At 41.7% G+C, this 27,235-nt stretch overlaps 18 protein-coding genes across 18 annotated transcripts; 10 read left to right on the forward strand and 8 right to left on the reverse strand. All coding sequences in view use genetic code 12, as the record gives it.

The window, feature by feature from the left end:
- Positions 1-73: 73 nt before the first annotated feature.
- Positions 74-2,628, reverse strand: YND1 (Golgi apyrase; the record flags this gene model as incomplete). The annotated part of the gene is made up of 2 exons (XM_066157823.1): positions 74-511; positions 694-2,628. The coding sequence occupies 2 exons, from the start codon at positions 2,626-2,628 to the stop codon at positions 74-76; spliced, it is 2,373 nt and encodes a 790-aa protein (XP_066013920.1).
- A 72-nt stretch (positions 2,629-2,700) lies between these two features.
- PSN45_002242 (uncharacterized protein) lies at positions 2,701-4,074 on the forward strand (the record flags this gene model as incomplete). Its single annotated transcript, XM_006689175.2, has 1 exon — positions 2,701-4,074. The coding sequence occupies one exon, from the start codon at positions 2,701-2,703 to the stop codon at positions 4,072-4,074; it is 1,374 nt and encodes a 457-aa protein (XP_006689238.1).
- Positions 4,075-4,348: 274 nt separating this feature from the next.
- Positions 4,349-8,329, reverse strand: SEC3 (GTP-Rho binding exocyst subunit; the record flags this gene model as incomplete). Its single annotated transcript, XM_066157824.1, has 2 exons — positions 4,349-8,108; positions 8,301-8,329. The coding sequence occupies 2 exons, from the start codon at positions 8,327-8,329 to the stop codon at positions 4,349-4,351; spliced, it is 3,789 nt and encodes a 1,262-aa protein (XP_066013921.1).
- A 317-nt stretch (positions 8,330-8,646) lies between these two features.
- On the reverse strand, positions 8,647-9,330 carry sec66 (Translocation protein S66; the record flags this gene model as incomplete). Its single annotated transcript, XM_006690137.1, has 1 exon — positions 8,647-9,330. The coding sequence occupies one exon, from the start codon at positions 9,328-9,330 to the stop codon at positions 8,647-8,649; it is 684 nt and encodes a 227-aa protein (XP_006690200.1).
- A 255-nt stretch (positions 9,331-9,585) lies between these two features.
- MRP8 (mitochondrial ribosomal protein) lies at positions 9,586-10,197 on the reverse strand (the record flags this gene model as incomplete). Its single annotated transcript, XM_006689172.1, has 1 exon — positions 9,586-10,197. The coding sequence occupies one exon, from the start codon at positions 10,195-10,197 to the stop codon at positions 9,586-9,588; it is 612 nt and encodes a 203-aa protein (XP_006689235.1).
- A 225-nt stretch (positions 10,198-10,422) lies between these two features.
- On the forward strand, positions 10,423-10,890 carry PSN45_002246 (uncharacterized protein; the record flags this gene model as incomplete). The annotated part of the gene is made up of 1 exon (XM_006689171.1): positions 10,423-10,890. The coding sequence occupies one exon, from the start codon at positions 10,423-10,425 to the stop codon at positions 10,888-10,890; it is 468 nt and encodes a 155-aa protein (XP_006689234.1).
- A 161-nt stretch (positions 10,891-11,051) lies between these two features.
- Positions 11,052-13,745, forward strand: BST1 (GPI inositol deacylase; the record flags this gene model as incomplete). Its single annotated transcript, XM_006689170.1, has 1 exon — positions 11,052-13,745. One exon carries the CDS (start codon positions 11,052-11,054, stop codon positions 13,743-13,745), a length of 2,694 nt encoding a protein of 897 aa, XP_006689233.1.
- Positions 13,746-13,830: 85 nt separating this feature from the next.
- HTB1_2 (histone H2B) lies at positions 13,831-14,220 on the reverse strand (the record flags this gene model as incomplete). The annotated part of the gene is made up of 1 exon (XM_006690134.2): positions 13,831-14,220. One exon carries the CDS (start codon positions 14,218-14,220, stop codon positions 13,831-13,833), a length of 390 nt encoding a protein of 129 aa, XP_006690197.1.
- Positions 14,221-14,965: 745 nt separating this feature from the next.
- HTA1_2 (histone H2A) lies at positions 14,966-15,358 on the forward strand (the record flags this gene model as incomplete). The annotated part of the gene is made up of 1 exon (XM_006690133.1): positions 14,966-15,358. One exon carries the CDS (start codon positions 14,966-14,968, stop codon positions 15,356-15,358), a length of 393 nt encoding a protein of 130 aa, XP_006690196.1.
- A 94-nt stretch (positions 15,359-15,452) lies between these two features.
- On the forward strand, positions 15,453-16,208 carry PSN45_002250 (uncharacterized protein; the record flags this gene model as incomplete). The annotated part of the gene is made up of 1 exon (XM_006689169.2): positions 15,453-16,208. The coding sequence occupies one exon, from the start codon at positions 15,453-15,455 to the stop codon at positions 16,206-16,208; it is 756 nt and encodes a 251-aa protein (XP_006689232.1).
- Positions 16,209-16,215: 7 nt separating this feature from the next.
- Positions 16,216-16,836, reverse strand: cwf29 (RNA-binding protein Cwf29; the record flags this gene model as incomplete). The annotated part of the gene is made up of 1 exon (XM_006689168.2): positions 16,216-16,836. One exon carries the CDS (start codon positions 16,834-16,836, stop codon positions 16,216-16,218), a length of 621 nt encoding a protein of 206 aa, XP_006689231.2.
- An 89-nt stretch (positions 16,837-16,925) lies between these two features.
- ERB1 (Ribosome biogenesis protein erb1) lies at positions 16,926-19,283 on the forward strand (the record flags this gene model as incomplete). The annotated part of the gene is made up of 1 exon (XM_066157825.1): positions 16,926-19,283. The coding sequence occupies one exon, from the start codon at positions 16,926-16,928 to the stop codon at positions 19,281-19,283; it is 2,358 nt and encodes a 785-aa protein (XP_066013922.1).
- Positions 19,284-19,309: 26 nt separating this feature from the next.
- On the reverse strand, positions 19,310-19,798 carry PSN45_002253 (nudix hydrolase superfamily protein; the record flags this gene model as incomplete). The annotated part of the gene is made up of 1 exon (XM_006689166.1): positions 19,310-19,798. One exon carries the CDS (start codon positions 19,796-19,798, stop codon positions 19,310-19,312), a length of 489 nt encoding a protein of 162 aa, XP_006689229.1.
- A 1,137-nt stretch (positions 19,799-20,935) lies between these two features.
- POR1 (Mitochondrial porin) lies at positions 20,936-21,781 on the forward strand (the record flags this gene model as incomplete). The annotated part of the gene is made up of 1 exon (XM_006689164.2): positions 20,936-21,781. The coding sequence occupies one exon, from the start codon at positions 20,936-20,938 to the stop codon at positions 21,779-21,781; it is 846 nt and encodes a 281-aa protein (XP_006689227.1).
- Positions 21,782-21,944: 163 nt separating this feature from the next.
- CTK2 (RNA polymerase II C-terminal domain kinase beta subunit) lies at positions 21,945-23,063 on the forward strand (the record flags this gene model as incomplete). The annotated part of the gene is made up of 1 exon (XM_006689162.2): positions 21,945-23,063. The coding sequence occupies one exon, from the start codon at positions 21,945-21,947 to the stop codon at positions 23,061-23,063; it is 1,119 nt and encodes a 372-aa protein (XP_006689225.2).
- A 116-nt stretch (positions 23,064-23,179) lies between these two features.
- On the reverse strand, positions 23,180-23,767 carry MAD2 (Mitotic spindle checkpoint component mad2; the record flags this gene model as incomplete). The annotated part of the gene is made up of 1 exon (XM_006689163.1): positions 23,180-23,767. One exon carries the CDS (start codon positions 23,765-23,767, stop codon positions 23,180-23,182), a length of 588 nt encoding a protein of 195 aa, XP_006689226.1.
- Positions 23,768-23,823: 56 nt separating this feature from the next.
- BET4 (Rab geranylgeranyltransferase) lies at positions 23,824-24,972 on the forward strand (the record flags this gene model as incomplete). Its single annotated transcript, XM_006689161.2, has 2 exons — positions 23,824-23,826; positions 23,878-24,972. 2 exons carry the CDS (start codon positions 23,824-23,826, stop codon positions 24,970-24,972), a joined length of 1,098 nt encoding a protein of 365 aa, XP_006689224.2.
- Positions 24,973-25,093: 121 nt separating this feature from the next.
- On the forward strand, positions 25,094-27,214 carry NOP9 (Nucleolar protein 9; the record flags this gene model as incomplete). Its single annotated transcript, XM_066157826.1, has 1 exon — positions 25,094-27,214. One exon carries the CDS (start codon positions 25,094-25,096, stop codon positions 27,212-27,214), a length of 2,121 nt encoding a protein of 706 aa, XP_066013923.1.
- Between the last annotated feature and the right edge of the window lie 21 nt (positions 27,215-27,235).

The following is a 27,235-nucleotide window of genomic DNA, read 5'->3' on the forward strand; positions in this document are numbered from 1 at the left end:
CACAAATTAGTCGCAAAATCAATTGGTTGCAAATATATTATATCTATGTAGTTATACCTATGAATGGCTAGCATTATGCTTCAAATGGGTCCTGGTAAGTAGTTTTTTGCTTGAATGCTTGATGATTCTTGATGCCAAGATCCTTGGGGTTGGTCTTAAGACTCTTTGGCCGTGGACGCCGAGGTGGTTCATCTTCCATATCACCAACTTGAACGTCTCCGTTCTGTTTGATGAGACGGTATTGGCCATCTTCCAAGAGTTCTATTAAATCTGAGTTAATAATGGTGTGCTTCTGTGCAATGTCGGGCTCGTTTTTGCCTGTGTTTAACAACTTATTAGCAAGCTTGGTTTTAAATGAGTCCTTCCACTCATGAGCTACTTCAGGAATCTTGTAACGCGCATACTTGGCGGCTTTGGCAATATCTTCGCCTCCAAGAACAAACTCGACCGAGTCTCTTGGAGCCAATCTCATTTCGCTTTGTGGCTTCAACACAGGCAAAGCAGTGATATACTGAACCGTCAGTAAACAAGTCAAACAAGTAAATAACCGCAAGAATAACATAGATAGCAGTAGTCAAATATAGCTAAAGTGAGTGTCTATCTCTGGTTTAATCCTCTCAGTTGAATTAGTCAAATCAAACAAAAGTAGGTGTCTTTGTAATTTTCTCAATCTATATTCCGAGATTTTTGTACCGACATATTGCTCACGCTTCTTTGGAGAGACTCTCTACTGTTATTTTGGGATTGGAAAAATGGGCTCTTTTTAGGCATAGCAAACGGTTTATTCAAAAAGTTTGTCTGAGGGTTAATGGTACCTTCAGCAAAGTTATCTCCTTCGCTCAAATTAATAGCTGATCGGGTTCTAAGTTGGGTAAGGTTCGGGCTAGATTGTGAGGACCCCAATGCTCCTTCTTCCAAGGTTATATCCATATCGTTGCGATTGAGCTCATTATAGCGAAGTTGGGCTTCCAACACATTGTTTAAACCAGGGACTTTCAGAATCATTTCAAAAAATAGCTTTTTGGCTTGGTTGAACCTTCTGTGCTTTGGAAATGCCACCTTGCCCTTGGCAAAGTTATACACCAAAAACATAAGCAAAAGAAAAACCAATAACGGCAACAAGAATCCCTTATCATTGTCATCGTCATCACTATCGTACCCTTTGCCATCAATAAACCCTCCAGCCGGAACAAACTTCTTTCCTGATATTTCACTTGGATAGACACCAATATTCAGACCATCCTTCTCTTTGGAGGGAATCTCTGAAGATGCATACAAGAGCATCTTTCCTAACGTCCAAGAAAGCTCGTTACCATCGATGGCGTCTGTAGATTTGAAAGGAACATGAACCTTGGTGATCTCTTTCTCTTCTCCTTCAACTACATCTTCCTTTGGTAATTCTAAGTCTAATCTGGGTAAATCAAATCCTTCGTGTAGAATATTGATAACCCAACTAGCTTTGAAACATGCATCTTTCAAAAACTTATCTGGATCCAATTTTGAGTATTCACCTTTACCAGAATTCTCCAATATATCGGCCCAGTTCAGTTCACAGTACTTCTTCACTCGCTCATTGAAAATCCGGTAATTGTACTCGCCTCCACTTTGAAACACATCGTTAGCAGTGTACCAGTATTCAGAAATACCTACAAATTTGTCTTTATCAAAGTTCAACCTGGGAGCGTGGACACCATTGAATAAACAAGGTTCTTCTTTACACGGTACATTCTTCATTAACAATGGGTAAATGGTCCTTATGCACATCTCGTAGTCTCCTATACCACTGATTTTATAAGAGGTTCCATCATGATCGTAGGAGATCTCTGCATTCTTAGGCAAGCAGGGATCATTCAACAGGGTTCCCACGTTCGAATTGATCTTCGATAGCTCAACCAATTGGGAAAGGTACCTCTTGCGTGCTTGGTTAGCCCCGAATCCCAACCAGGTTTCCACAAACACATTCCATTCTTGGGTTAGACCGTTAACATTCCTCAACGTTACCCGAGAAATATCCTCTCTGTGTTCTTTAATGTCTTCCGCATATGAAGGCACAAACGCAATTTGCGTTGAAGCACCTCCCATGTCCATGAAACCTATTGACTCGTGAGCAGCATCTTTGCCATCATAATTCTCCAACTGATTCATCAAATAGTTCAAACCAACCCATCCATAGATCCCTTCTGTTTCTCCGTCAATGATTTGAATGTGGTCTCCACAGTTATGAATCACAAACTTGGAATTCTTCTTTAACTCCAAACAAGTTTGTGACAATAGCTTTTTCTGGTCTTTGGGGGTCAAGAGTCTCATACCGGCAGTAGCTAAAACAAAAATAGGTGTTTCTGATTGCTTATCTTTGGGCACAATTTCCTCAGCAAACTTAATCAATTTCTTGAAATGATCTGGCCATATTTTCTTAACCTTGTTGCTATAGGTTGATATACCAGGTGTGGTTTTCATTGACCAGTTTGGCTCTTGGGTGATCTTGGGTGGGGACTGGAGGATCGATGGTTCCTTAGTATTTTTGGCAACATACTTGGGATCTGGCCACCTGTATACTTGAAGTCGGGATCCAGAGGATCCTGAATCCACAACAATCCCATACTTGTACTTAGAATCAGGAATTTCCATCTGTTAACGTGTTGCTAGTTCCACCAAATTTCTTGATAACGCGAAAAAAACCTAAAGCTTCTTGTCTCCATCATGATCATTTTACCCAACACTCCACCAATTCCAACCCTTTTACAAGTAGAAGCCGATGTGTTTACTCCTCAGTTGGCTTCTTCGAGGGCCTCCTTGTCGAGCGCTTCCACAGATACATACAATGATTTGGTTAGATATGTCGTGAGTTTGGAACAATATGTGGAGGACCTCTTTGAATTTGCAAACTCTAAATCCAAAACAACATCCTCATTGGCTGGTTTAGTCCAGTTCTGTGGTGAGTGTAAAATTGTTGGTTTGACTTCCACTATTCCGTGGCTACACATGCATTTCCGCAAACTACCTGAAACTTCACCTCTCAGCAGCATAAAGAAGCTTGCAAACTTCAAAAGTAATAAAGGAGATTGGTATTTAATTAATGAGATCGAAATAAGTATACTTGCTACATGCTTGATATATAATCGGCTCGGTGCTGAGTTGGTGAACGAGTTGATCGAAATAGAAGTTGATGCTCAGAATTCTGTTGAAGAGGTCAATGAAAAGTGGAAACAGGTGATGAGTTTCTTCAAAAAGGCCATTTCATTTGCCAAGTATGGCATGGAAGTTAACGGTAACTTCAGGGAGTCCAACCATCTAAATGGAAATTTATTTGGTTTTGTGGAGAAAATAAGTAGCATCTGTATTCAAATGTCGATTCTTTCAAAATCGTCCTGGATTAACAGAAACAGCTACAATGAAAACGAGACCTTCAAGACGAATAATAATGGGACTTTGTGTCGGGTAGCTATTTATGTTTTGGGTGAATTGAAAAACTGCAAAAGTATCTTGGGGGACCTTCAAGCGAACCCCAATTACTTGGTTTGTATAGATACAAACAGTTGGTCCGAATACTTGACATTGGTTGAAAAATATGCCAATGCATATGCTGGTTTATTTTTGTCTATTGAAACATATCAGCAAAACAAGTTGGGTCAAGCAATTGGTCTTTTGAACTATTGTCTTGTCACTCTTCAGAGTAAAAGCATGTCTGTCATTAAACCAAAGAGAAGTAAGCTTAAAATTAGGTTGAAATCGAAATTCTCCGAGAAGAAAAATGAAGCCTATATCAATAACCTTCAGAGCATAACGTCCATGAATCTCAACAGCTCATTGTTTAATCAAAAATCTGGTATCATCTTGAAGGACATAACCTATTTGTTTGACCAGTTGATTCAACTCCATCTCAAGTTCACGAAAGAGAACGATAACTTGGTGTTTGATACTGTCACACACTATCAAGATATTCAGAAGGATAGTAGGTGGCCTATAGGGTCTCAAATACCCGTTAGTGACATTCCTGCTTTTAAACCAAGGGTATTCGGTGATTCGCCCCAGAATAAAAATGATTCTTCAGTTAGGGGGAGGGCATATTATTGACGTAGATTATATACACGAATATGATGATCCGTAAGTAAATCATGCAGTAGTTTTTTTTTAGTTCTGTGAATTTTGCAACAATTGATAAAAAAGTGCTATATAAGAATATTAACAAAAAGGATGATAAAGAGTCTCCCTAAATTCACCAAAAAATCAGAGTCTAATCAACCACCAAATAATTCTCTTTAGTAACAGCCACAAGCTACAATAAACATTTTACGTGCCAAAAACTTGTATATCTAATTTGCCCAGTAAACCGCGATCATCATTTCGCTTACGAATTAAGAGATCTAAAGATGGAATGAATCTCTTGCTTGGAAATATGATACTCGATGTCACTATAGTTTCTTGAAAGAATATTGTCCAATCTGAAAAAGTACATGATGAACTGCTTCTCCATATCACTCCAAAGCCTGTCTAACAAATCCTTTTCAAACATATTATTGCCAGAAATAAAATGCTTTTCGAGCTTCCGCCGAATTTCTCCAGCTCTGTTGCCTAGATCCTTGGTAGTGTATCCCGATAAAATTGTCTTCACGGTTTTCTTATTGTACTTTTTAGCCTTGACGTTATTATCGGTCAAGGCTTCGAAATTGTTGACAAATTCAACGATTTTGCCAATATTCTGGTTCAATAGTTTGCTGAAATACGTCTCTTGAACCTTCTTAAAAACAGTATCCAACTTGGATTTGACTTTATTCGTTCTTTCGTTATTGAATAATACCAACTGCTCTGAGAGGCTGAAGATATTCTGCATGATGCTAACATTTCTGTGGTTTCTTTCCTTCTCATCGAATTCAGTGTTCTTCAATAAGGGGTCATCTTTAACGAATAAATGAATACAGGCTTCTGTAATTTCCTTGTAAGACTGAGCCAAAATAGTCTTGGTGTCAGAGTCATCCAAGTCACCATAAACTCTAGAACGATGGTCTAACGCTGATTCTGTCAAATGGAAAAATTGGTTAACATTCTTAATACAGGGAAGAATTCCACTTTTTGAACTGACAGAAGATTTGTTCACCATGTCTATATGACCTTTAACAAACTTGGTCCAGCTATGCCTATACTTATCCAAGACCTTCTTCAAGAAATTGAACACGAAGTAATCAAGGTTCTCCTTTTGAGACTCGTTTGATAACGACTCCAAGTACAATAAAATAACCGGAATGTTGTACTCGATAGGCACAATCTTCTTGGTGAACAAGTTATTATAATTACCAAAAATAGAGTTCAATACCGATACCAAGTCATTTGTGTAGTTATTTTGTACCTCAATTGGAGCCTTATCTAGGTTTTCAACTCTTTTTTCAAGTGGATTGAATTTCATAAAGTCGTTTAAGTTGAAAATATTACTTTCATAATGAAACACTTGCCCAATGAAGTTCGTTAATATGATTGAAATTTCTTTGGCATCACTCACAATATCAACAATGGTCTTGGTATCTTCAATCCCCGTAGAGGTTACCAACGAGTTGGAATAATTGGCTTCGGAAGCGGGGGTTTCCACTTTTGGCGAAGAAGGAGCAGATACTTTGGGTAAATGATCTTCCTCTGAGAAGCCCAACTTCCCAATCAACTTGTCTCTTCTGGAGGCTAGCCTCAAAGTTCTTGATTTTTTCAACGAACCAAGCTCAGAACTCTCAAGCCTAGATGATACTGAAGCATTTGCTGTGTCAAACTTAGCATGAGAATCAGAAAACTTGATTGTCTTGATTCTCATCTTCAACAACTTCTCAAGGAAGTCAGCCAATCTGGATGTCACAAACAACTTCAAGTCGTTAAAGTCACCGGGAGAGATTTCCTTGGTAAAAAATGTAAACGTAGAATAGATTGTGAGACTGTTTAATTCCACATACAATGACTTGGGATATATTCTGTCCAACGAGTTTAACTGATCCATTCTAAAGGAGAATTGTTTTTTGAAAAAATCAAGAAAATGTTTGATGAATCTGTTCGAGACAGATCCATAATTTGAAAGATACTGCTTCAACGCATTCATAGAATCCAAGCGATCCGAATCATCAATATCCCGCGTTTGATCTTGTCTAATCGTCTCTAAAGCATTGTATAGATTCAAGATCTGTGATTCAACGGTCTGTAACATATTGATTCTGTCAAACTCTTTGAAATTTTCGATTGCAGATAAGTCCCTTGCAGACATACTAACTTTATCCAATATCGACTTGAGATCTTTGAATAGCGACTTTTTGTTTACAGATTTGACTTGTAAACCCTGGGAATTGTTTTCAATGGTACTAATTTCGGGAGCCAAGATCTTGAAGTTGATCTCCATTTTTCTAAAGATGTGGTTGATATTTTCGATCTCATCCAAAGACGTTTTCAAGTCTTCTTTCTTAGAGTCACCACTAAAATCCAAATTTACAAGCTCTTTAACATTGTTGTACTTCAACTTGTTCAATTCGCCTGTCAATTTCTTGATAAGAGTATTGCAATCATCTTCAATTTCCCATTGAAGTTCATCTAAAATTTCCTCAATTTCAGGATCTCTATCTTGTTGCAAAGTACCTGTTTTCTTGGAGACATTCAAGTCTGCTTCAGCGTCAGTCTCGGTCTCGAACTCTGTATAGTCATGGGTGTTACTAGTGTCGTTTTCAGTTGCCAAAAAGCTCCTGTCATCCAGTACATCAGCTTCCAGGGAGTCTATTACTATGACATTATTTTGAGTTGCTGGTGCTCTTAAGGACATAATAGATTTGGATATGGACTTGTTTCTCAGCCCAAAGTTTAATTGGGAGTCCATGAAATCCTCAATTTCTTGAATGGAAGAGTCAATAGCACCCATGTCTCTACTGTCAATGTTACTTGACTGTGAGACATCCTTGAGACTTTCCTCTTCAAGAATAACTGCATTTATAGGCTTTCCGAGTTCTTCTTCGTCAGTAAAATTAGATTCTTCGATACCGTAGTCCTGACTTGAATCAAATATACCATTAGGTTGCCTTAATCTTTCTTCCAATTGCATGTGTAGCGCCGCATTGGTTTCAAACTGTTCAGACACCTTTCTGGATCCCAGTTGTTGAGATTGGGCCGAGGAATTTGCCCTTTGGCTAGTCCTTTGCTTCGGTAATTCTTCTGCTATGTCTTCAGGGCCGAAGATAAAACTCTGGGAATCATTGGTAAATTCCGTTTCACTTCTTGCTGGAGCGACGCTTTGGTAAGGATGATTCATTGATGACTGGGGATAATGAGAGTCGGATGTTTGGTTCAAATACTCTCTGCTTGTTCCTGTGCTTTCAGGCAACGAGGTTTGAGAAATATCAGCTGACCGGGTGATAACTTTCATGGGCTTCATGGGCAATTTTCCATTGGCAGTGAAGTCTATATCCTTGTAAAGATCCTCGACAGATACATTCAGTTGACCGGTTTGTTGGAAAGAAGACTGAGATGTTTGTCGAGGTTGCGGTAGAGATGGTAGCACCGGGTTAGGCAAGTTCTTGCGCTTAAGAGACTTGGACTTCATGAGTTGTGCGTCAGGTTGAGGGTAGGACACTTCTTGTGTAGAGGCATTCACTCCAAATGGTTTCTTGACGGCGGTAAGTGGTAAATCGAATTCTTCGATGGACCACCCATTTAACACCGGATACTTTCCCATATACATACCATAAGACCTTGTCAAGAACTTGACAAACCGTTCGATTCTGTCAGGTCCCTCTTCGTATTTCCAGTAATAATCCTTGTTGAGACTCAAAATAAGTCCGTCAGCACCAGCTTTGGTGATGGCCTTCAACTCTTCAAGATCCCAGGTTCTTCCAATTTGATACTGGTTTTTCAGCTCATTGAGTTTCCCTTTCTGCAACAACACCCTTCCTGAGTACTTCGTACACAACACCAATATACGTTCTTTGACGGACCCCAATTGGCTATCGGGAACGTTTGCAGGTGGAGGGTTGGCCGAGTATTGAGAATATTCCTTCACCAGGAGATGGGCTTGGTATGTCGATTCCCGAACGGTCTGGCCGTTATCTTTGATGAACTTGTTGTAGCAATCCTCTTTGATTTTGGTGGAAATGCTACTTCGATTCGATGATAGATCGTTATAGGAATTGTGATTTGAGGTGGAACCAGTGGTACTAGGGTAAGAACCATGAGCGGAGTAAGGAGGGCCCGAGGGAGGTGTGACACTAGCTGTTGCGTAGGGGTGGGAGCCTCGATTGGGGTACGGGGGCCTTCCACCCGAGGGTCTTCGTCCTGATGGTGTTACAAACGTTGAGGCTGGAGTGCCAGCACCCATCATATTTGCTGTAAAGTTTGGATTGGGCGACAAAGACGCCGACTGTTTGCGCAGCTGTAAATTGGGATTGGGGGACCTCTGGGTCAGTTGAGGAGGTGGTGCCCGGTTGGGATTGGGCCGGGGGTAATTCATTTAGACTGAATTTGTATGGAGACGTGAAACAAAACAAGAATGTTGATTTCACTCGCAAGTCAAATCGCAGCTGGCGAGACATACCGAATAGTGATGCAACAGTCTACGCTAAAAATAAGAGACGGTGCGACCGGTAGCTATATTAGAGCGATAAGTGTACTATGGCTATATGTGGGAATGTGTTCTGTTTATGCCTTCTTCTTGTTCTTGTTCTTCTTGGCCTTGGAACTCGACACTTCCACTCCAGAAGCTCCCAGTGGTGGCTCTATAGAATCAATCTTCTTGGCCACCTCTGTCTCGGACTTGTCGGCGTAGTACTCCCACACTTCCGACAAGTCGACCTTTCTTTCGGACATGGAGTACAATCTTCTTCTCAAAGCTTCATTAAAGCAGATTTCTTGTGCCACTTTAAAGAACAGCTGGGCCCAGTTCTTTTTGAACGATTCACACTGCTGGACGATTTCATTGATTTCCAATTCCTGGAGTTTGAGCTGAATGTTAAACTGTTGGAACACGTCGTCTCCAATCAAGCCGTCCTGGTATAAAGTTTTATAGACGGGTTCTGCTTCTTTCAATCTCAACGACCTTCTTATGGCCTCGACACCTCTTCTCAACAACGCGGCCTTCATGACCTTTTCATGAGGTTTCTGATCCTTGGGCAATTCGGGATCCGAATACTGGCTGTTCAAAAATGCATACACATTAGCGGAGTGGTTTTCTTCGAAAATAGGTACCACCTTGGCCAAGTTATTGACTCTTCTACGCCTGTAGATGACCGAGAATGCAATGAAACATGATAGCAAGATACACAAGTAGATTATGGGCGTGAACACCGAGATATTTATTTGTGATTGTGGGTTTTCTTCGTCCATGGTGTACACGTTAGAGATTTTCAATTTCAAATGCGAACATGATTTGAGTGAGGAAGAATTTGCAATGGTTGATATGTAGTTGATATATATACACGGTTGACAGGGGGTGTATGAGTGTGGTGTATATGTCAGAACTTCGGTGGGTGTATAGGTCAGGTTGACACCCGTCAGGTTGATTCACAACTCCATTTCAGTGTCATAGCTTATATTGCTCTGAAGACCACCACAGCTTATATTGCTTTGAAGACCACCACTTCAGCTACTCTCCTCATACTTCACCAACCCAAAGTACCGGGCCAACTCCTTCTTCATCCCCTTCACTTCCTCGTCACTCGCCTTCAACTTCGCCTCCGCCCCACTGTCCAATACCTGGTGAGCCTGAGCAACTGTCTCCAGCGTCGTATCACTGAGCAACTTGTCCAAGTTTTCGGCACCAGGCGTAATCAACTCGTAGAACTCACACAACTGGATCACGTCACTTTTGTCCAATGCACGGAAATCTGCCAACGTCTGGGGGAACAAATCGGTGATTTCCCCATCTCTATTAGGAATGATATGGATCAACTGGCTGTCTTTATCCAAGCTCGCATTGAACAATCGGCTGATGGATCGGTCCTCTACCAAGTCCAACTGCGACTGTAGTTCACCCACCAACTGCACGATATCTTCGTTTGTCACGTAGTCAGACATGTCAACATTGGCAGCGGGCGTAGACGAGCCCGTATCTTTCATGCTACGCTTGACATTTTTGACCTGCATTTCGATCAACTGCTGCCCCGTCTTGGAGATAAGCACCGACTGCTTTTCAACGATCCCGCTCAAGGCGTTGATTTTGTCTTGGAGTTCTTTTATGGTTGCCTCAGGCATGTTTGGGAAACTGCGAAATTCGTGAGGAGCGAGGATGAACTGAGGGTTCGGCTGCTGTAGAAACTAGGGCGGGCGCAGTGCCAGATTTCGCACCGTGGTGGGGGACATTTGGCCTTGGTTTAGCAACACTTTGCAGTCCGCGAGTGGCCTAAATTACGTCATATCTAGCAAGCCATATATATAGATCTGGAACCCACAAACAGTTTTTCACCTACTCCAACTACCATGAACAAAATCGAAATCATTACCCAGCCAGAAGCACAGAGCGCTAACAAGGACCCAGCGACCGGCACTGTCGACAAGCTCCAGGACCTTATTCACCAGAACCCTCAGCCTCACGACAGTTCTCCCGATAGGCCGTTGTCACCCTCAGAGGAATTGAGCCACGAAGCCAGTGACACGTCTCATAAGGACAAGAAGAACTCGGTACAGATGCCCAACAAGGCCAAGGGAGAAAAGATTACTGACCATGATGGGTTTGAGATACCCCAGGGAAAAATCCCATTGGACGGGCATTTTTCCACCAGTGAGATCAAAGCCTTGGTGAATTTGGCCAAGGATGAGGGCTTTTTGAAGGAGTCGGTCGAGGTCCAGGTGGCCGACCACAGTGAGACGGTGGGGGATAAAGTTGTGATTGTGGAGCGAGCGAATCAGTTGGATGAGGACGAGAACAAGGCCAAGAAGTCTGATTGACTTTATCTGGTGTTTATCCAGATATTTTTTTGGAAACTTTGTCTGTCATATGTACTTATACTTATACTCATGAGTAATTATACTCAGTATTATGCTTATGAGTAGTTATGCTCAATATTATACTTAGAAATTACTCGGTGCGAACATTTGTTTGTAACTCAATGGCCAGGTGCTTTAAAATACCTATCACTTTAGTGGGGATTGTGCTATGGGTGGCACTTGTCTCACTCTATAATTACCAGTTGGTGGGCTCCGACACCCCTGGGTGCCGCCCCGTCCGAATGGGGCCCAGCTACGCCCGTATCTTGGGATTCGATCTTCTGTACACCCAGTACGCATCAAAGTACTCGTTGTATTTGTACCGAGAACAAGGTAAAGACTTGCGGCCCAAGGCCTCCAACAACTACCGCTTGGACGGAACACCGGTACTTTTCATCCCTGGGAATGCCGGCAGCTACCGACAGGTACGGTCCATTGCATCCAAAACTTCAAATATAATCGCCGACAAACAATACGACGGCTTCAACTCCAAGCATGGCAAACTCGATTTTTTCACCGCCGACTTCAACGAAGACTTCACCGCTTTCCATGGTAGAACCATGTTGGACCAGGCCGAATACCTCAACGAGGCTATTAAATTCATACTAAGTCTATATTCTCAAGACGAGGTTCCTCCCAAGTCGGTTATAATAATAGGCCATTCTATGGGCGGTATCGTGGCCCGCGTGCTACCGACACTCCCCAACTATCAGGAAGACTCCATAAAGGTGATGATTACTCTCTCATCGCCACACTCCAAGTCTCCGTTGACCTTTGATAGAGATATCATGAAGGTTTACAGAGCCGTGAATGAGTTTTGGCACGAGGCATACTACGGCAACAGCGAGTTGTCAGATGTCGCCAGTGCTCGTTTACGAGATGTTTCGATCTTGTCCATTACAGGGGGCTCGTCGGATATGACTTTGCCCGCAGACTACACCACCATGAAGGGCTTGGTACCCGATTCCAACGGGTTCACGGTATTTTCCACGGGGATTCCTGGAGTTTGGACCCCGATTGACCACTTGGCAATCGTTTGGTGTGACCAGCTACGAACGGTGTTGCTGAACGCGTTGTTGGATATCATGGATGTCGGCAGCAGTGAGAAGGTTGTGGGTTTGGATGAAAGAATGCAGTTGCTCAAGAACCGGTTTCTTGCTGGGTTCGAGAAAGCAGACCTGGACGAGGTTCTTAGTTCAGTGACCTTGAAGCTCGACAAAGCCAATGTTCACCAACAAGCTTCCAAATCCGTGATCAAGACGTCGGTGTCTGTCTCTAGTGTGTTCAAAATTGGTGCCAACGAGACGTTTCTGCTCTTGAGCCTTGAAAAACCTTTGGACTCGTGCGTTTACTTGTGCAGTGATAGCATCAGGCCCGAAACCATCCATGATATGACTGACGAAAGTACCAGTGAATTTGTCTCATTCTCGTGCCATGACTATAGCTCCATGGTAAACATGATACCAAAATCCAACGATGTGGAGTCGATAAAAGATTCAAGCATAAGGGACAAGACCTCACCGTACTATGGTCTTCGATTGGATCCTGATGTTGTCAATGAATACAGCCATTTGGTCGTCACGGGTCTTGATTCGCTTGTTGAGTTGAAGGAGCTGCCACTAGTGGAAGTGAGGCCAGGCTGGTTGGGTAGTCTGTTTAAAGTTCCCTCGGGGTTGAGAACAACCGTCAGATTAAAGGGAGTACGAAGCAGCCTCATGTCGTATGATGTGAGTTACAAGAAGTTGGACTTTAATCCAATCATAAGGCAGTTCATCAATGAAGAGACTAAATGGCATATCGACAATGAATTTAATTTAAATTTCCATGGCCAAGCCCCATACTTACCTCCTGTGGGTGAAGACTTACAGCTAGAGGTCTGGACTGGACATGTCGGGGACCAAACCCCTCTTACTGTACACATCAAACCCAATTTTCTCGTGAGACTCAAGTTGCTTATCATCAGATACAGAATCACCATTTTGAGCTATGGGTTGATCGTAAACTTGCTTGTGTTTGCATTCCAGCTCAAGGAGTATGAAAAGACAAACAAGTTTCCCACCTATCAAAAGACCCTTGACAAGTTGTTGACTCTGGAGTGTCTCCGTGACCTAGTATGTATTTTACTGGTGCTAATCAGGTCAGCGGACGTACTGAGTATTGTAAGGAAAATTATTGCATTTGTTCATCTCGAGGTCACTGAGGTCAACGGGTTGGGCGTTTCTGGCTCCTTCTTCTTGCACCTCATGTTTTTGACTTTGAGTGTCTGCATTAATGTGTTAATAAACCTTCTTGTTACCAGTTTCCTTAAACTGGGAGGACTAATCAAGTTGCCCAAGCCGAACCTAAAGGTGAAAAATATTGTGCTTGCTTTGATGGTTCTCCTCACAATCGTCTACTTGCCCTACCAAGTGATATATGTGGTACTTACAGTGACACAACTACTCAAGACTCTCGGGTTGAAAAATAATAATGAAATTAACTATAATGTGATAATGTTCATGATGATGATCTGGATCCTTCCCATCAACGTACCGATTATTGTGGTGCTTGTACACAATCTAACTGTTAATTGGAAAACACTGTTCAGCTCTCATCATAATATTCTTTCGATTGTTCCCATCATCTATTTGGTCAACTACAAAAACATTATCCGGCTTAAATACACCAATGTGATTATTGTGTACTTGGCATACTTTATGAGTTATTGTTTCTTCTACGGAAGCATAAACACGTTCTGGTTATATCAGCTTTTTAACTACATGTGCATTTTATTAATAGTTGTTGACAACGAGTGGATCCACCGGGACATCAAATAGAACCCACTAGTGGCAACTAAAAGCTCATATAATAACATTCATTAAAATAACCTAATATACATAATAACTCACGACTTTACTAAAATTAGTTGGAAGCAGAAGAGTATTTAGTAACGGCTCTGGTACCTTCAGAAACAGCGTGCTTAGCCAATTCACCGGGTAAGATTAATCTAACGGCAGTTTGGATTTCTCTGGCAGAGATGGTAGACTTCTTGTTGTAAGCAGCCAACTTAGAAGCTTCACCAGCAATTCTTTCAAAGATATCGTTGACAAAAGAGTTCATGATAGACATGGCCTTTTGAGAAATACCGGTATCTGGGTGAGTTTGCTTCAAAACCTTGTAAATGTAAGAAGAGTAAGTTTCCTTTCTGGTCTTGGTTCTCTTCTTAGCATCAGTGGAAGCAGTCTTCTTGGCAGCTGGCTTCTTTTCAGCTGGGGCTTTGGAGGCAGGTTTCTTTTCAGCTTTTGGGGCCATTTTTTGCTATTGATTAATTAAAATTTGGAAAGAAAAAGATATATTTATCAATCTAAAGGGGATACAAAAAAACGGATATTCAGTTATTTAAATACTTTTGATTTAGGGTGCGACTCACACCAGAGCAAATTGGCCACCTCCATACAAAACGCCCACGACCAGCGTTTTGGCGGCGGTGTTGTGTTTGTTTTGGTATATTCCTGTTTGGCGCGCCGTATTGATAGGGCGCCTGGGGTGAAACGGGCCCATTGACCAATTGCGAGCCACTGCAGGAGACTTACAAGAGACCTCGAGGAGACGCTAGTGATTGGGGTTTGTTTTTGTTTTGGGTGCGGATGGCGTGGAAGTTCTGATAAGTACGCCTGTTCTGTGAGTTAAAATGGTCACGCATCTGCCATCCGCGCGGTCGCGATACTGGCGGGCGGCGGGAGCTGCGTAGGCACCGGCACGAACGCAGTATATGTTGTCACATGGGGTCCTCCAGATCAGATGCATTGGCATGCAGTGGTAGGGGATGCATTGTTGTTGTTATGATTGATTACCGTAGCCGCGGCACACGCCATAGCCAGCGACTTATCGGCAATTATTTGCTTGTTTGTTATTGAAAATTAGTGGCGGTGGTTTTGGTACAAGGGTGATTGTGCTCACTGGGAAAAATAGTATATATTTGAATGATTTCTCCCTTTTTCTAACCAGTTGATTTTTTCTTCTTGATATATCAATCAAATTAAATAAATATAATACAATGTCCGGTGGTAAAGGTAAAGCTTCTACTAGTGAAAAGGCTTCGACTTCTAGATCTGCTAAGGCTGGTTTGACTTTCCCAGTTGGTAGAGTTCACAGATTGTTGAGAAAGGGTAACTACGCTCAAAGAGTTGGTTCCGGTGCTCCAGTCTACTTGACTTCTGTTTTGGAATACTTGTCTGCTGAAATTTTGGAATTGGCCGGTAACGCTGCCAGAGACAACAAGAAGTCCAGAATCATCCCAAGACACTTGCAATTGGCCATCAGAAACGATGAAGAATTAAACAAGTTGTTGGGTGATGTCACCATTGCTCAAGGTGGTGTCTTGCCAAACATTCACCAATCCTTGTTGCCATCCAAGAAGGCCAAGGATAAAGCTTCTCAAGAATTATAATTTTAAGTGTATATTAGTTAATGTATTATGAGAGTTTTGGTTATACTATTTTGTTTGTAGAAATTGTCGCGCCTTTGTTTTTTGTTGATTAGCCATGGAGAAGTTTTCTAATTGGAGAGATAAAGGTACGGGTATAGCACCTTTCTGGCCTACACAGTACCCTCGTGTGGGTGCTAAGCTTCCCCTACAAGTTGTTTTGTTTGTGCTTAAATTGCCATTCTTCTTGTTGCTTTTGCCATTTGTACTCTTGGGTGCAACCGCTCTGAAACATTTATGTTTGAAATACCTATTCAACTTTGGGTATGTGCTACCAGCTACCAAGAATGGCGACTTTGTCATCGTCAATTACTCATCACCATTGTTGATATTCTTGTTGAGTAGCGTGGTGTTGATTCCCGATCAAGAAGGAACTCTTTATCTGTACTCACCTATTCAATTACTCCAACACGCTTTAGGATCAGACGTAAAGGGTACAGAAGTGGTGGAATTGTCAAAATTCACAAAGTCGGTGGTCTTCTGTTTAATAGAGGGAACACCCACTAATAACAAGTCGGTGTTAAAGTTCATTAAGTTGAACTCCAAATACTCTTTGGAATCATTTAACCTAAAGACATTGATTGTTAAAATCAACCCCGCTTACTTCAACTTGCCATTGCCGCTGCTGGCACTTAAGTTTTTCTACAACTTGTTGATCAACTCTCCAAGTTCTATAAGTTTGAAGTTGGTCTCCCATATCCGATTTGACGTAGACTTGAGTAAGGCAGCTTTTAGAAATGCTAATTTGCACACCGTGAACTTTTCCGTTTCAGATAAACAAGAGTTCTATGATTACTACTTGCAGAAAATATAATATACAGTTATTCGTTAATGTCATCGGGTTTGTTTCCCCGGTTGTGATGTGAGTGGCGATGGCTTTTGTCAGACCGGTGTCTTTTCTTGTGTTTGTGGTCTTGATCATGGGACCTCTTTTTGAGAAACTGGGCCATTGGATCCTTAAACTCATCTTCATCTTCTCCCTCGTTGTTTTCAATGGCTACTTCTTTCACCTTTGCTTCTGTCTTGTCGTATTCAATAGCAGGTAATTTTGGCACTAGAGCGTCGTAGTCTATCCAATAGCTGTCTTCAGTTTCATCGTCTCTCAACTCAAACCAACAGTGGTCTACCCTTATTTTCTTATCGTAGACCACGACTCCATTCAAGTTATCAACTGCTAGCACACACGACTGAAACTGTTGGTACTTCAAGTACCCGAACCCTTTGTTCTCCTTTTTTTCCGAGTCTTTGACTAGTTTTATGTGGGTAGGAAGACCATACTGAGAGAATATAACTATGAGGTCTTTCTCTTTTAACTGTGCATTGAGCCCCCCAATAAAGATATAGTTCGAATCCTTATAGTCATTGTGCCAAGAGGCCGAGTCAGAAACATTAGCATCCAACTCCTGCTGGTTTATCTGATTAATTCTATTGATGGAGTTCATGTTGTGATGGTTTCGGTTGTGGCACATTCCTCACTCCAGATGAGAAGGAGCAGAAAAAAATTTGAGATGAGATACAGAAGCACTAAATCATGGCCAAGAGAGATTTAATAGAAAGCGACGACGAAGAGTTCGAAGTGAATGGGTTGCTCGATTCCGGAGAAAGTGACAATGAAGAAGTTGAAGCCTCTGAGGACGAAGTGGAAGAAGGTGATACTGTGTACCATTCTGCAGAAGAAGATCAGTCTGGTGAGGAAGATGGTGAGCAAGACAACGAGCACGAAGAAGACGATGATGACGAAGAGGATTCGGACGCCGAGTTCAACGAGCTTCTTGGAAGCGAGGATGACGTGAGCGTAGCATCATCAGACTTTTCTGACGAACCCAAAGAATTCATAGATAACAAGTTGTCTACCATATCCGATGAGATCCTCACCAAATACTCTGATGGAAAACCTCGAATCATTAAACCCGAAATAGACCCTGTCTATGACAGTGACGATAGTGACCATGACAACTTCAACACCATCGGAAACATCCCTATATCTGCATACGAAGAGATGCCTCATATTGGTTATGATATCAACGGGAAGAGAATCATGAGACCTGCAAAAGGCTCTGCCCTTGACCTGTTGTTGGAAAGTATTGAATTGCCAGAAGGATGGACTGGTTTGTTGGATCAAAACACTGGTACCTCGTTAAAGCTTACTTCCGAAGAGTTGGAGTTGATCAAAAAGATTCAGAACAATGAGAATGTTGATGACAATATCGACCCGTACGCTCCCACCATCGAATGGTTCACGAGCCAACAAGAGATTATGCCATTGACTGCCGTTCCTGAGCCAAAGAGAAGATTCGTTCCCTCTAAACATGAAGCCAAGAGAGTCATGAAGATTGTTAGAGCCATCAGAGAAGGTAGAATCATTCCTCCTTCCAAGGTCAAAGAGATGAAAGAGCAAGAAGAAGAGGCTAAACAGTTTGATTTGTGGGAAGATGAAGTGGAAGTGCAGGATCACATTATGAACTTGAGAGCTCCAAAGATGTTGCCTCCATCCCATGAAGAAAGTTATAATCCTCCAGAAGAATACTTGTTCACTGAAGAAGAGTTGAAACAATGGGAAGAAAACCCAGAAGAGAGAACCACAAACTTTGTTCCTCAGAAGTACACCTCATTAAGAAGAGTACCAGCCTATCAAGAAAACATCAGAGAAAGATTCGAAAGATCCTTGGACTTATACTTGGCCCCTAGAGTTCGTCATCATAAATTAAACATTGATCCAGAATCGTTGATTCCCGAATTGCCTTCTCCAAAAGACTTGAGACCTTTCCCTATCAAATGCTCCACTATCTTTGAAGGTCACTTAGCCAGAATAAGAACGTTATCTATTCATCCAAACGGATATTGGTTGGCTACTGGTAGTGACGATGGTACCGTGAGAGTATGGGAAATCTTGACTGGGAGAGAAGTGTTTAAGGTCGAATTTGAAAAGGATGATGAAGATAATATTGAAGACATCGAGTGGAATCCTGATTCCAGCTTAGGTTTATTGGGTGTTACTGTTGGAGAAAATATCTACTTGATTGTTCCTCCAATCTTTGGCTTCGATATTGAAAACATGAGTAAATTGAGAATCGAAAGTGGATGGGGTTACGATAAATTTGGAAACAACAAGGACACCAAGTTGGGATTACAAGAAGTTGATGACGATGATAATGAGAAGGTAAAGCGTAAAGAAATATGTAAATGGTATCCACCAAATGATAAACAGAAACAACAGGGAATCAGTGTGGTGATCCAGTGCCAAAAGGCTGTGAAAAAGATTTCCTGGCACAGAAAGGGAGACTACTTTGTGACAGTCTCTCCCGACGGAAGAAACAATGCGGTAGTAATCCACCAAATCTCCAAGCATTTGTCACAATCTCCATTCAGAAAGTCTAAGGGTATAGTAAGTGACTGTAAGTTTCATCCTTTCAAACCTCAGTTATTTGTTGCCTATCAGAGAACCATTAAGATATATGACTTGGGACAACAAGTGCTTATTAAGAAGTTGATGCCGGGAGCCAGATGGTTATCCACAATTGACATTCATCCAAGGGGTGACAACTTGTTGGCATCTTCGTATGATAAAAGAGTATTATGGCATGACTTGGATTTGAGCAACACCCCTTACAAGACCTTGAGATACCATAATAAAGCCGTAAGAAGCATTGTGTTCCACAAGTCTAATCTTCCATTGTTTGCCAGTGCATCCGACGATGGTATCATTCATGTGTTTCATGGAACCGTTTATGATGACTTGATGACCAACCCATTATTAGTGCCTTTGAAAAAATTATCTGGTCACAAGGTGGTCAATAGTTTGGGTGTTTTGGACTTGATCTGGCATCCTAAGGAGCCATGGTTGTTCAGTGCCGGTGCCGATGGAACTGCTCGTTTATGGACTACATAGATAAATAATAATTATAATTATACTAGCTATTTCAACTTGTACCCTTTCAAGAAGGTTAGGCCATCGTACTGAGCGACAAAAACATTGTGCTCATTGGCCTGCTCCATTTCTTCATAGATCATTTTGATGTTATCCACAACTCCAACATTCTGAGGATGTAATACCCATTGCCTCTTCTTGAACTCCAATATACCTTCTCTAGTAGACTGGGTTTTGTAGTTGTTGCAAACCTCTTTCAGAACACTTCCGGTGAACAAGTACACACCTCCTAAGTCCTCCTCTTTGTTGAACCATCTTAAAACTCCTCTTGATATATAATTGTCTATAACGAGACCCGTCTCTTCTTTGGTTTCTCGGATAATACACTCCAAGGAGGACTCACCTGGTTCTAGCTTGCCGCCAACACCATTCCACTTTCCCATGTGTGGAGGTTTCTCGCGGTTGAGGAAGAGAATAGTATCTGTTTCTTTGCATTCAATGAAGCCAAGGGTGTATTTATAGAGAGGAACAGTCATGGTGAGTCGCGGTTGAAATTATTCACCTCGCTTTTGCGTCTTAGTGAAGGGGACGTGTACGGGGAAAAATGGACACGAAATAGCTTCAGCTCTAGCCAACGATGATGGAGGTGGGGATTGTATGAGTTAACTGGTTTGTTGTGCTAGTTTTCAATTTTGTGAATGCCTTTATTTAATTGCAGCAAATTTATACGTTTGTTAATAATGAGTAGTTTTCGCAGTTTTTGCAACTGAAGTGAAAAATAAGAAACAAGGAAGAGTAGGATATACTAATAGAATATTGTTAATACACCTAAAATCAACAAAAACCTTCTGCTCTACTAGTAACGGCGAGAATAGCAAGGGGCCAGTTTACTGCTTTTTTATGTCTCTTCTGACCCTCCAAATCTTGTTACACCAAAATAGGTCGTGTATGCACAACAATACCCCGGAGATCGCTGTCTAGCACGAAGAGTTTTGAAGGACTTATAATTGATACCAGTTAAGGCAGTCGACACACAAAGCAAGAGCCACCAATACTCGAATTCTGCCCCCAGCGTGTGAAACTTAAGTTCTATACGCCACTACTAGCACAAAATGCCTTCCCGTCCAAACGAAATGAATTCTTCTCATTTCACAGTGCCACAATCAATACCAATTCGCAGCCACAATCAGTAGCTAGTTCTGACCCATCGAAGCCGTCCTACTACACGTCCTGAAAATATATCCTCCCTTAACCCACCACCAGGCGGCTGCCGGCGTGCGCCCCAAAAGTGTGGACAACCCCACGTTCCATGACAGGTTGTGATTATTCTCAACTGCACTACTAACACCGATAGCCCCACCTATTAGAACACCCCTCGTCAGGTCAACCCCTCTTAAACCAAAACATAAACACTCCAATGAAGTGTGGAGCAGACCGCCACCTCAAGCGTCAGACAAAACCACTAAAACAAATGAGCCCAACAATTTCCGGGGTGGTCAGCCAATGAGAAGGCGGAATTTTTAGCACCCAATATTGTCCAAATGGACGTGCCCGAGCCGGGACAATTTTTTCTCAATAGTGAACCCACCAAAAGTCAGGTTTTCACGGTCATATATTAGACCTCGAAACGTTTTATTATTGTTTTTTCTAAACCCGTTTCTTATTCCTTTAACATGTCAATTCCATTCAGCGATATCCAAAAACCTACCAACGACTTGTTGGGAAGAGACTTCTACCACTTATCCCAAGGTGCCGTTGATGTTAAGTCCGTTGCTCCAAACGGCGTAGCTTTCACCGTTAAGGGTAAGACCGCTAAGGACAACTCAATTGCTGCTTCCATTGAATCCAAGTACACCGACAAGGCCTCTGGATTGACTTTGACCCAGGGATGGAACAACTCCAACTCGTTGGACTCCAAGATCGAAATCTCCGAATTGTTGACTCCAGGCTTGAAGACCGAATTGATCACCAACTTGATTCCTAACGGATCTAGAAACGCCAAGTTGAACTTCTACTACCAACACTCGTTGATCAACACCAGATTGTTCTTCGACTTGTTGAAGGGACCATTGGCCACCGCTGACTTCACCATCAACCAAGATGGCTTTGTTGCCGGAGGTGAATTGGGCTACGATATCACCAGCGCCAAGGTCAACAAGTACAACGCTGGATTGGGATACAAGGGTCCTTTGTACTCCATCGGATTGACTGCCACCTCCAACTTGACCGTGTTCTCTGCTGCTTACTACCACAAGATCTCTCCTTTGGTTGAAGCTGGTGCCAAGGCCACCTGGGACTCCGTCAAGTCTTCTAACGTCAACGTTGAATTCGCCACCAAGTACCAGTTGGACTCTTCAAGTTTCTTGAAGGCCAAGATCTCCGACTCTGGTTTGACTGCTTTGTCTTACTCCCAAAAATTGAACCCTGGTGTTACCTTGGGTTTGGGAGCCTCTTTCGATGCTCTTAAGTTGTCCGAGCCAGTTCACAAATTGGGCTTCTCCTTGTCTTTTGCTGCTTAAGATTGAGGTGTATGTACAGTTGCCGGGATGCCTATGAACTTTCTACTAGGCTTTATAGTTGTTACCGGTTATTGAATATATGTTTTCTTGATATCTCCATGTTCGTTGCTGATGCGCATTTGTAGAAATATTTTACTTTTGTATATTGTTCATTCCTACCAAAATGCAGTCATCTACAACTGCAGATAAACCGTCGCTACTCGAGATATCAAGACCGTACCTATCACCAAATGAGTTGTCGTATCTTCATTCCTTGACCATCGCTGATGACAAAAAGATCTTGTACAACCAACGGAAACACCAGATCTTCCAGTATCTTTTCCATATCATAAAGATATTGAAGTTCCCCATCCGGGTGTTGAGTACGGCCATGGTATATTATCAGAAGTACTACTTGTTCAACGAGTTCAACGACTCGTCCGAAGATTTCACTGACTTGGAGAAAAATATGGAGAATGACCCTTACTCCATCGCATTGACGTCTTTATTTCTTGCAAGCAAGAACGAAGATTGTATTAAAAAACTCAGAGACATTCAGGCGGTTGCTAACAAGTTAAGGGACTTGAACGATGATGCCAACTACTTGGAGTTGCAGAGGAAAATCTTACTCTTGATCGAGTTCAAGCTATTACAAGTTTTGAAATTTAACTTCAACAATAACTCGTTGATAGTTCCTTCGTTGGATAACCTAGTGGTCCACTTTGCCAAAATAAAGAAGTTGAGCTATGAGAAGACCTTCTTCAGCTGGCTTGTATGCTTTGATTTGATGTCGACACCGGTGAATTTGATGTTACCTCCTCATTGTATTGCATTGGGAGTGGTAATAGTGGCAACCAATTTGGATACTTCCGAGTTGTCGATCACCGAAGAACATATTGATGTTCCTGTGAACAAGCAGAGTACCAGTATGAACAACGCTAATACTAAACCAAATATCAAAACCACAGATTTCAACTGTCCCGAACTTCTAGTCAATGAGTCCATAATCTATATACTAGACTATTACGTACACCAGTACGGGTTTTCGGTGTTGAAAGAGTACTTGCCAGCCATAAACAAGAAGTTGGGCAAAGAACAAATCTTCCAGTTCATGAACTTAAAGTCCAAGTTCAACAAGTTGAAGCTTATAAACGAGATTTCATGCTCCAAGAACTTGTTGCCCAAAGACAACTACCTCAGGATATGGGACTACACCACGGGAATGAAGGGAACGGCTCGGTTCATGCTAGGTAACAAAAGGAGAAGATTCACCAAAGAGCTAGACCTGAGCCCCTCTTCCTAGTGGCAACATATAATAATGATCTCAGTCCCTCTGACTAGATGCAATATAATGACCCCAGCACCTCTATCTACCTACAACATAGGAAATCCATGCGAATTATTAATGCAAATATTAATCTAATCGATCTTGTAACTAACCTTGGTGCCAATCGAATGAAGGCTGGTCTTGAACGTACTGAAATCCACAGACTCGAATTGGTCCCCCAACTTTTCATCTTGAGTATCGCACCATTCGCTGGGAATGTTATTCACATCTTGTTCGGTGTAAACCAATATGTTGAAGGTGAACTCTCCATCCAACACTGGTAAATAAGTAGCCGAGCTAGTGATCTGTCGTATAATGGCCTGGATTTCTTTCTTTATTGCGTCTCGAGATTTCTCCGATTGGTTATCTCCTTCCACCACCTCTAAATTGAACTCCCACCGTTCAACCGGCTCAGCCGTCTGTTTGTCTATTATCACCAAAATCAACTTCTGTAACTTAGTGCCGTATACCCACCGCTTAATCTGTGATAAGAACTGGTTAATGTAGTTCTTGATATCCTCATCGATGGTGACTAGCAAGGGTAAATCGTACTTCTTAACAGTCTGAAAGTCATCAGCTGGGTAGATTCCTCGTTGGAAAAGGATGTTGTTGATGGAGAACTCGAAGTAGTCACACACAATCTTGCTCGACCCTTTCAATGCCAATTTCGAGTCTGCCATAAGATATGTATTTATGTTTGGAATCAAACGCGAAGTTTCAACTTTATCTACACAGAATGGTAAGTGGCTGCACACACATAAATCTGTCAAAAAATACTAACAGGGTCTAGTTCCATAATGTGAAGCGAGAGAAGCTCAACCAGGAGGCAAGAGTAGCCAAAATCGAAAAGGACAAGCCCAAGATAGAATCGTACTTGAGTCTTCAGTCGCTTGTGTTCGAAGCCAGGCAAAATCACCAGTACACGGTGGAGTCATTGAATAAAACAACAGACTTGTTGATGATAAACCCTGAATTTTACACAATATGGAACATCAGAAGAGAGACATTGTTGGAGCTTTTTGCTCAGAAACAATTGGATAAAGTCAAAACCCTTGAGGATGACTTGAAGATGATCATGGTGTTATTCAGGAGGTTTCCTAAATGCTATTGGATATATAATCACAGACTATGGTGCTTGAGGTGTTTGGGTCAGAGCGCCAATTGGCAGGTGGAGTTGGCCATTGTGTCCAAATTGCTAAGTGTTGACCAGAGGAATTTCCATGGTTGGCACTTGAGGAGAATCGTGGTGCACAACTACGAAGTGCAAACCCCCAAGACCCCACAAGAACTATTGTCTATCTACATCAAAGAGTTCGAATTCACTACCTCCAAAGTGAACCAAAACATATCGAACTTTTCTGCATGGCACAACCGATCCAAGTTGATCCCCAAGATATACAAGTACTATCAGGAAGTTGACAGTGAATTCATCGACCAAGCGGAGGATTTGAACAAATACACCCAGGTGTTTCTGAGCCGATTGTCCTTGTTACAGCACGAGATCAAGTTGATTAACACGGGAATGTATGTGGATGTGGACGACACATCTGTGTGGCTCTACTTATATTGGCTTCTCAGCGATGAATTTTTCACTGAGCACTTGGATAAGCAAGTGTATCAAAGGACTCTAGAGGAGCAGTTGGAAATAATCAGAGAGCTCAACGAGTTAGAGAAAGATGACAATGGGAAAGACAACTGCTGGTGTTTGAAAACTATGATCTTGATCAAATGTCTTTTAGCCAATGTGCACAATAACAATTCAGCTCCACTGGATCTTCTCACAGACGAAATTAAGTCTTTTCTTGAGATATTGGCTGATATAGACCCGTTGAGAAAAGGTAAGTACCTTGACCAACTTCACGGGAAGGCCGAGCTTTTATACTAATATCTATACCTTTGTCATAGTCTGAGTGTTCATTAGGATGTAATGTAGATACGACAGCTCGATTTGAGATTATTCGCATATCGCGCTGATGAGATGAGGTAAATTTTTCAAATCTGCAACTATGGGAAGCACTAAAATCAGAGGAAGAAGAACACAGAAAAAGGCCCAAGAAGAAAATTCCAAGGACCTTGGTGGCGTGGGATTCTTTATTGATGAAGCTCCACCTCTCAAGGAAAAGAGTGAAGAAACTACCACTGACCAGGCACCATCTGATGTGCAGGCTGTGAAGCCCACCTTTTTTGGTTTAGTGGATTCAAGTGAAATCGACTACTTCAAACAGGCTGAAAGCACCCTCAATATCAATGCCTTCGATCTGGATGAAGAAAGAGATGCCTTTGTCAGATCTGTTTTGGAAGAATGTAAGGGAAAAGAATTAAAATTGGTTACCAATCAAATCTGCTCCAAGTTAATGGAGAGACTTCTTTTAATTGGGACCGACAGGCAAGCCAAACACATTTTCAAGAATTTCTCGGGACACCTTGCATCATTGGCTCACCATAAATACTCTTCTCACGTGTTGGAGACTTTGTTAGTCAGAATAACCTCAATTATCGAAAAAGAGCTCATCGGAGACGAACACGAAGAAGATACTGAGGAAGAAGAAGACCCTGAAATCGACCAGGTGACAACTGAACAGTTGTTTTTGAAGATGATGAATGAGTTCCATCCACATATCCAACAGATGATGGAACACCAATATGCATCTCATGTTTTACGACTTGTTATATTAATTGCCAGTGGAAAAGAACTCCCATCATCTACTGTTTCCAACTCTACCTTGAGATCCAAAAAGTCCAAGATTGCCCGTAAAATGATAGAGATCAAAGACAATGAGATCTTCAACCGGGCATTCCAAGTTCCTCCTTCTTTCAAAGACGAAGTCAAAAAGATTTGTAAAGCCATAGTAGAGGGTCAAGATATTACCAGAATGAGACAATTGTCCATCCATAAAATTGCATCACCAGTTATTCAGTTGTTGCTTCAAGTCGAAGGAATAGTCGACAAAGACAGAGCTATATGGCATTCCATATTCTTAAAAGAGAAGGATGGACAAGACTCCAAAGAAGAAGCTTATGTCGAGTACTTGTTGTCTGATCCTGTTGGTTCTCACTTCTTGGAGAGCTTGATCAAAAATACTGGTGTTAGAATGAAGTACATTGAGCGGTTGTACAAGTTGTACATGAAAGAAAGAGTGTTGAAGTTGGCCAAGAGATCTAACACTGGTGTGTTTATTATTCAAGCCTTGATGTTCAAGTTGAAGCCAGGTGAAGTTCAGTATATTTTGGACCAAATAATCCCCGAATTATCGAGTTTAATTTCGATTTCTGAAAACCAGAACTTGGAGCTAAGCACCAAGGTCATCGATGCTTCAATTCAAAATAAGAACTACAGAAGAGATGAGATCATAGAACAGTTGTTCAACAAGTTTGCCCCAAACTATGACTTCAAAGAGCCTGATGATGTTGCTAATGCTGAGTTATTGGAAAATATCTTGCAGTTGACCAAGTCGACTTTGGGAAATACTAGAGATGACTGGCCAACAGCCGAAGAGAGAAGAAGATCTTTGTTGTTGGAAAAGTTCATGCAATACGATTACTCGTTTGTTATCTGCGTTTGGTATAACTTTTTGGCGTTACCAGTTGAAAGATTCCTTCAAATGTGCACTCACGGTGTTTTCTCCCATGTGGTGGAAAACTCCTTAACAGTGTTACCAGCCTCTATTACCGAACCCAAACCCACTCTGATTTTGAGAAAGAGATTTTTGAACTTGTTCCAAAGTCATATTGTGAGATTGTCAATAAACTCCTATGGGTCACACATTGTGGATAAGTTATGGCACTTCACCATTTTGCTTAATATGTACAAAGACAGAATCGGATCAGAATTACAAGCTGATAGTCACAAGGTCAAAGAGAGTAAATATGGTAAATTGGTGTGGAAGAACTGGTCGATGGAGTTGTTTATGAGAAAGAAGTACGACTGGAAAACACTCATCAAGGAGCAGGAACAACAATACTATAGTGAAACTGGACAAGATAACCAAGACCAAGAAACCAGAATCAAGAAACCCATTGAATTGAAGTTGGAAAAGATGCACAAAGAAAAATTAGGAAGAGAAGCTAATGGACTCAAATCCAAGAATGCTTATGAGGAGAGACAAAATAAAAAGAGAAAGTTTTAAATACTTTTGATATGTATAATA

This window comes from Yamadazyma tenuis, chromosome 2 (assembly GCF_029203305.1).
Source record: "Yamadazyma tenuis chromosome 2, complete sequence".
Lineage (NCBI taxonomy): Eukaryota > Fungi > Ascomycota > Pichiomycetes > Serinales > Debaryomycetaceae > Yamadazyma > Yamadazyma tenuis.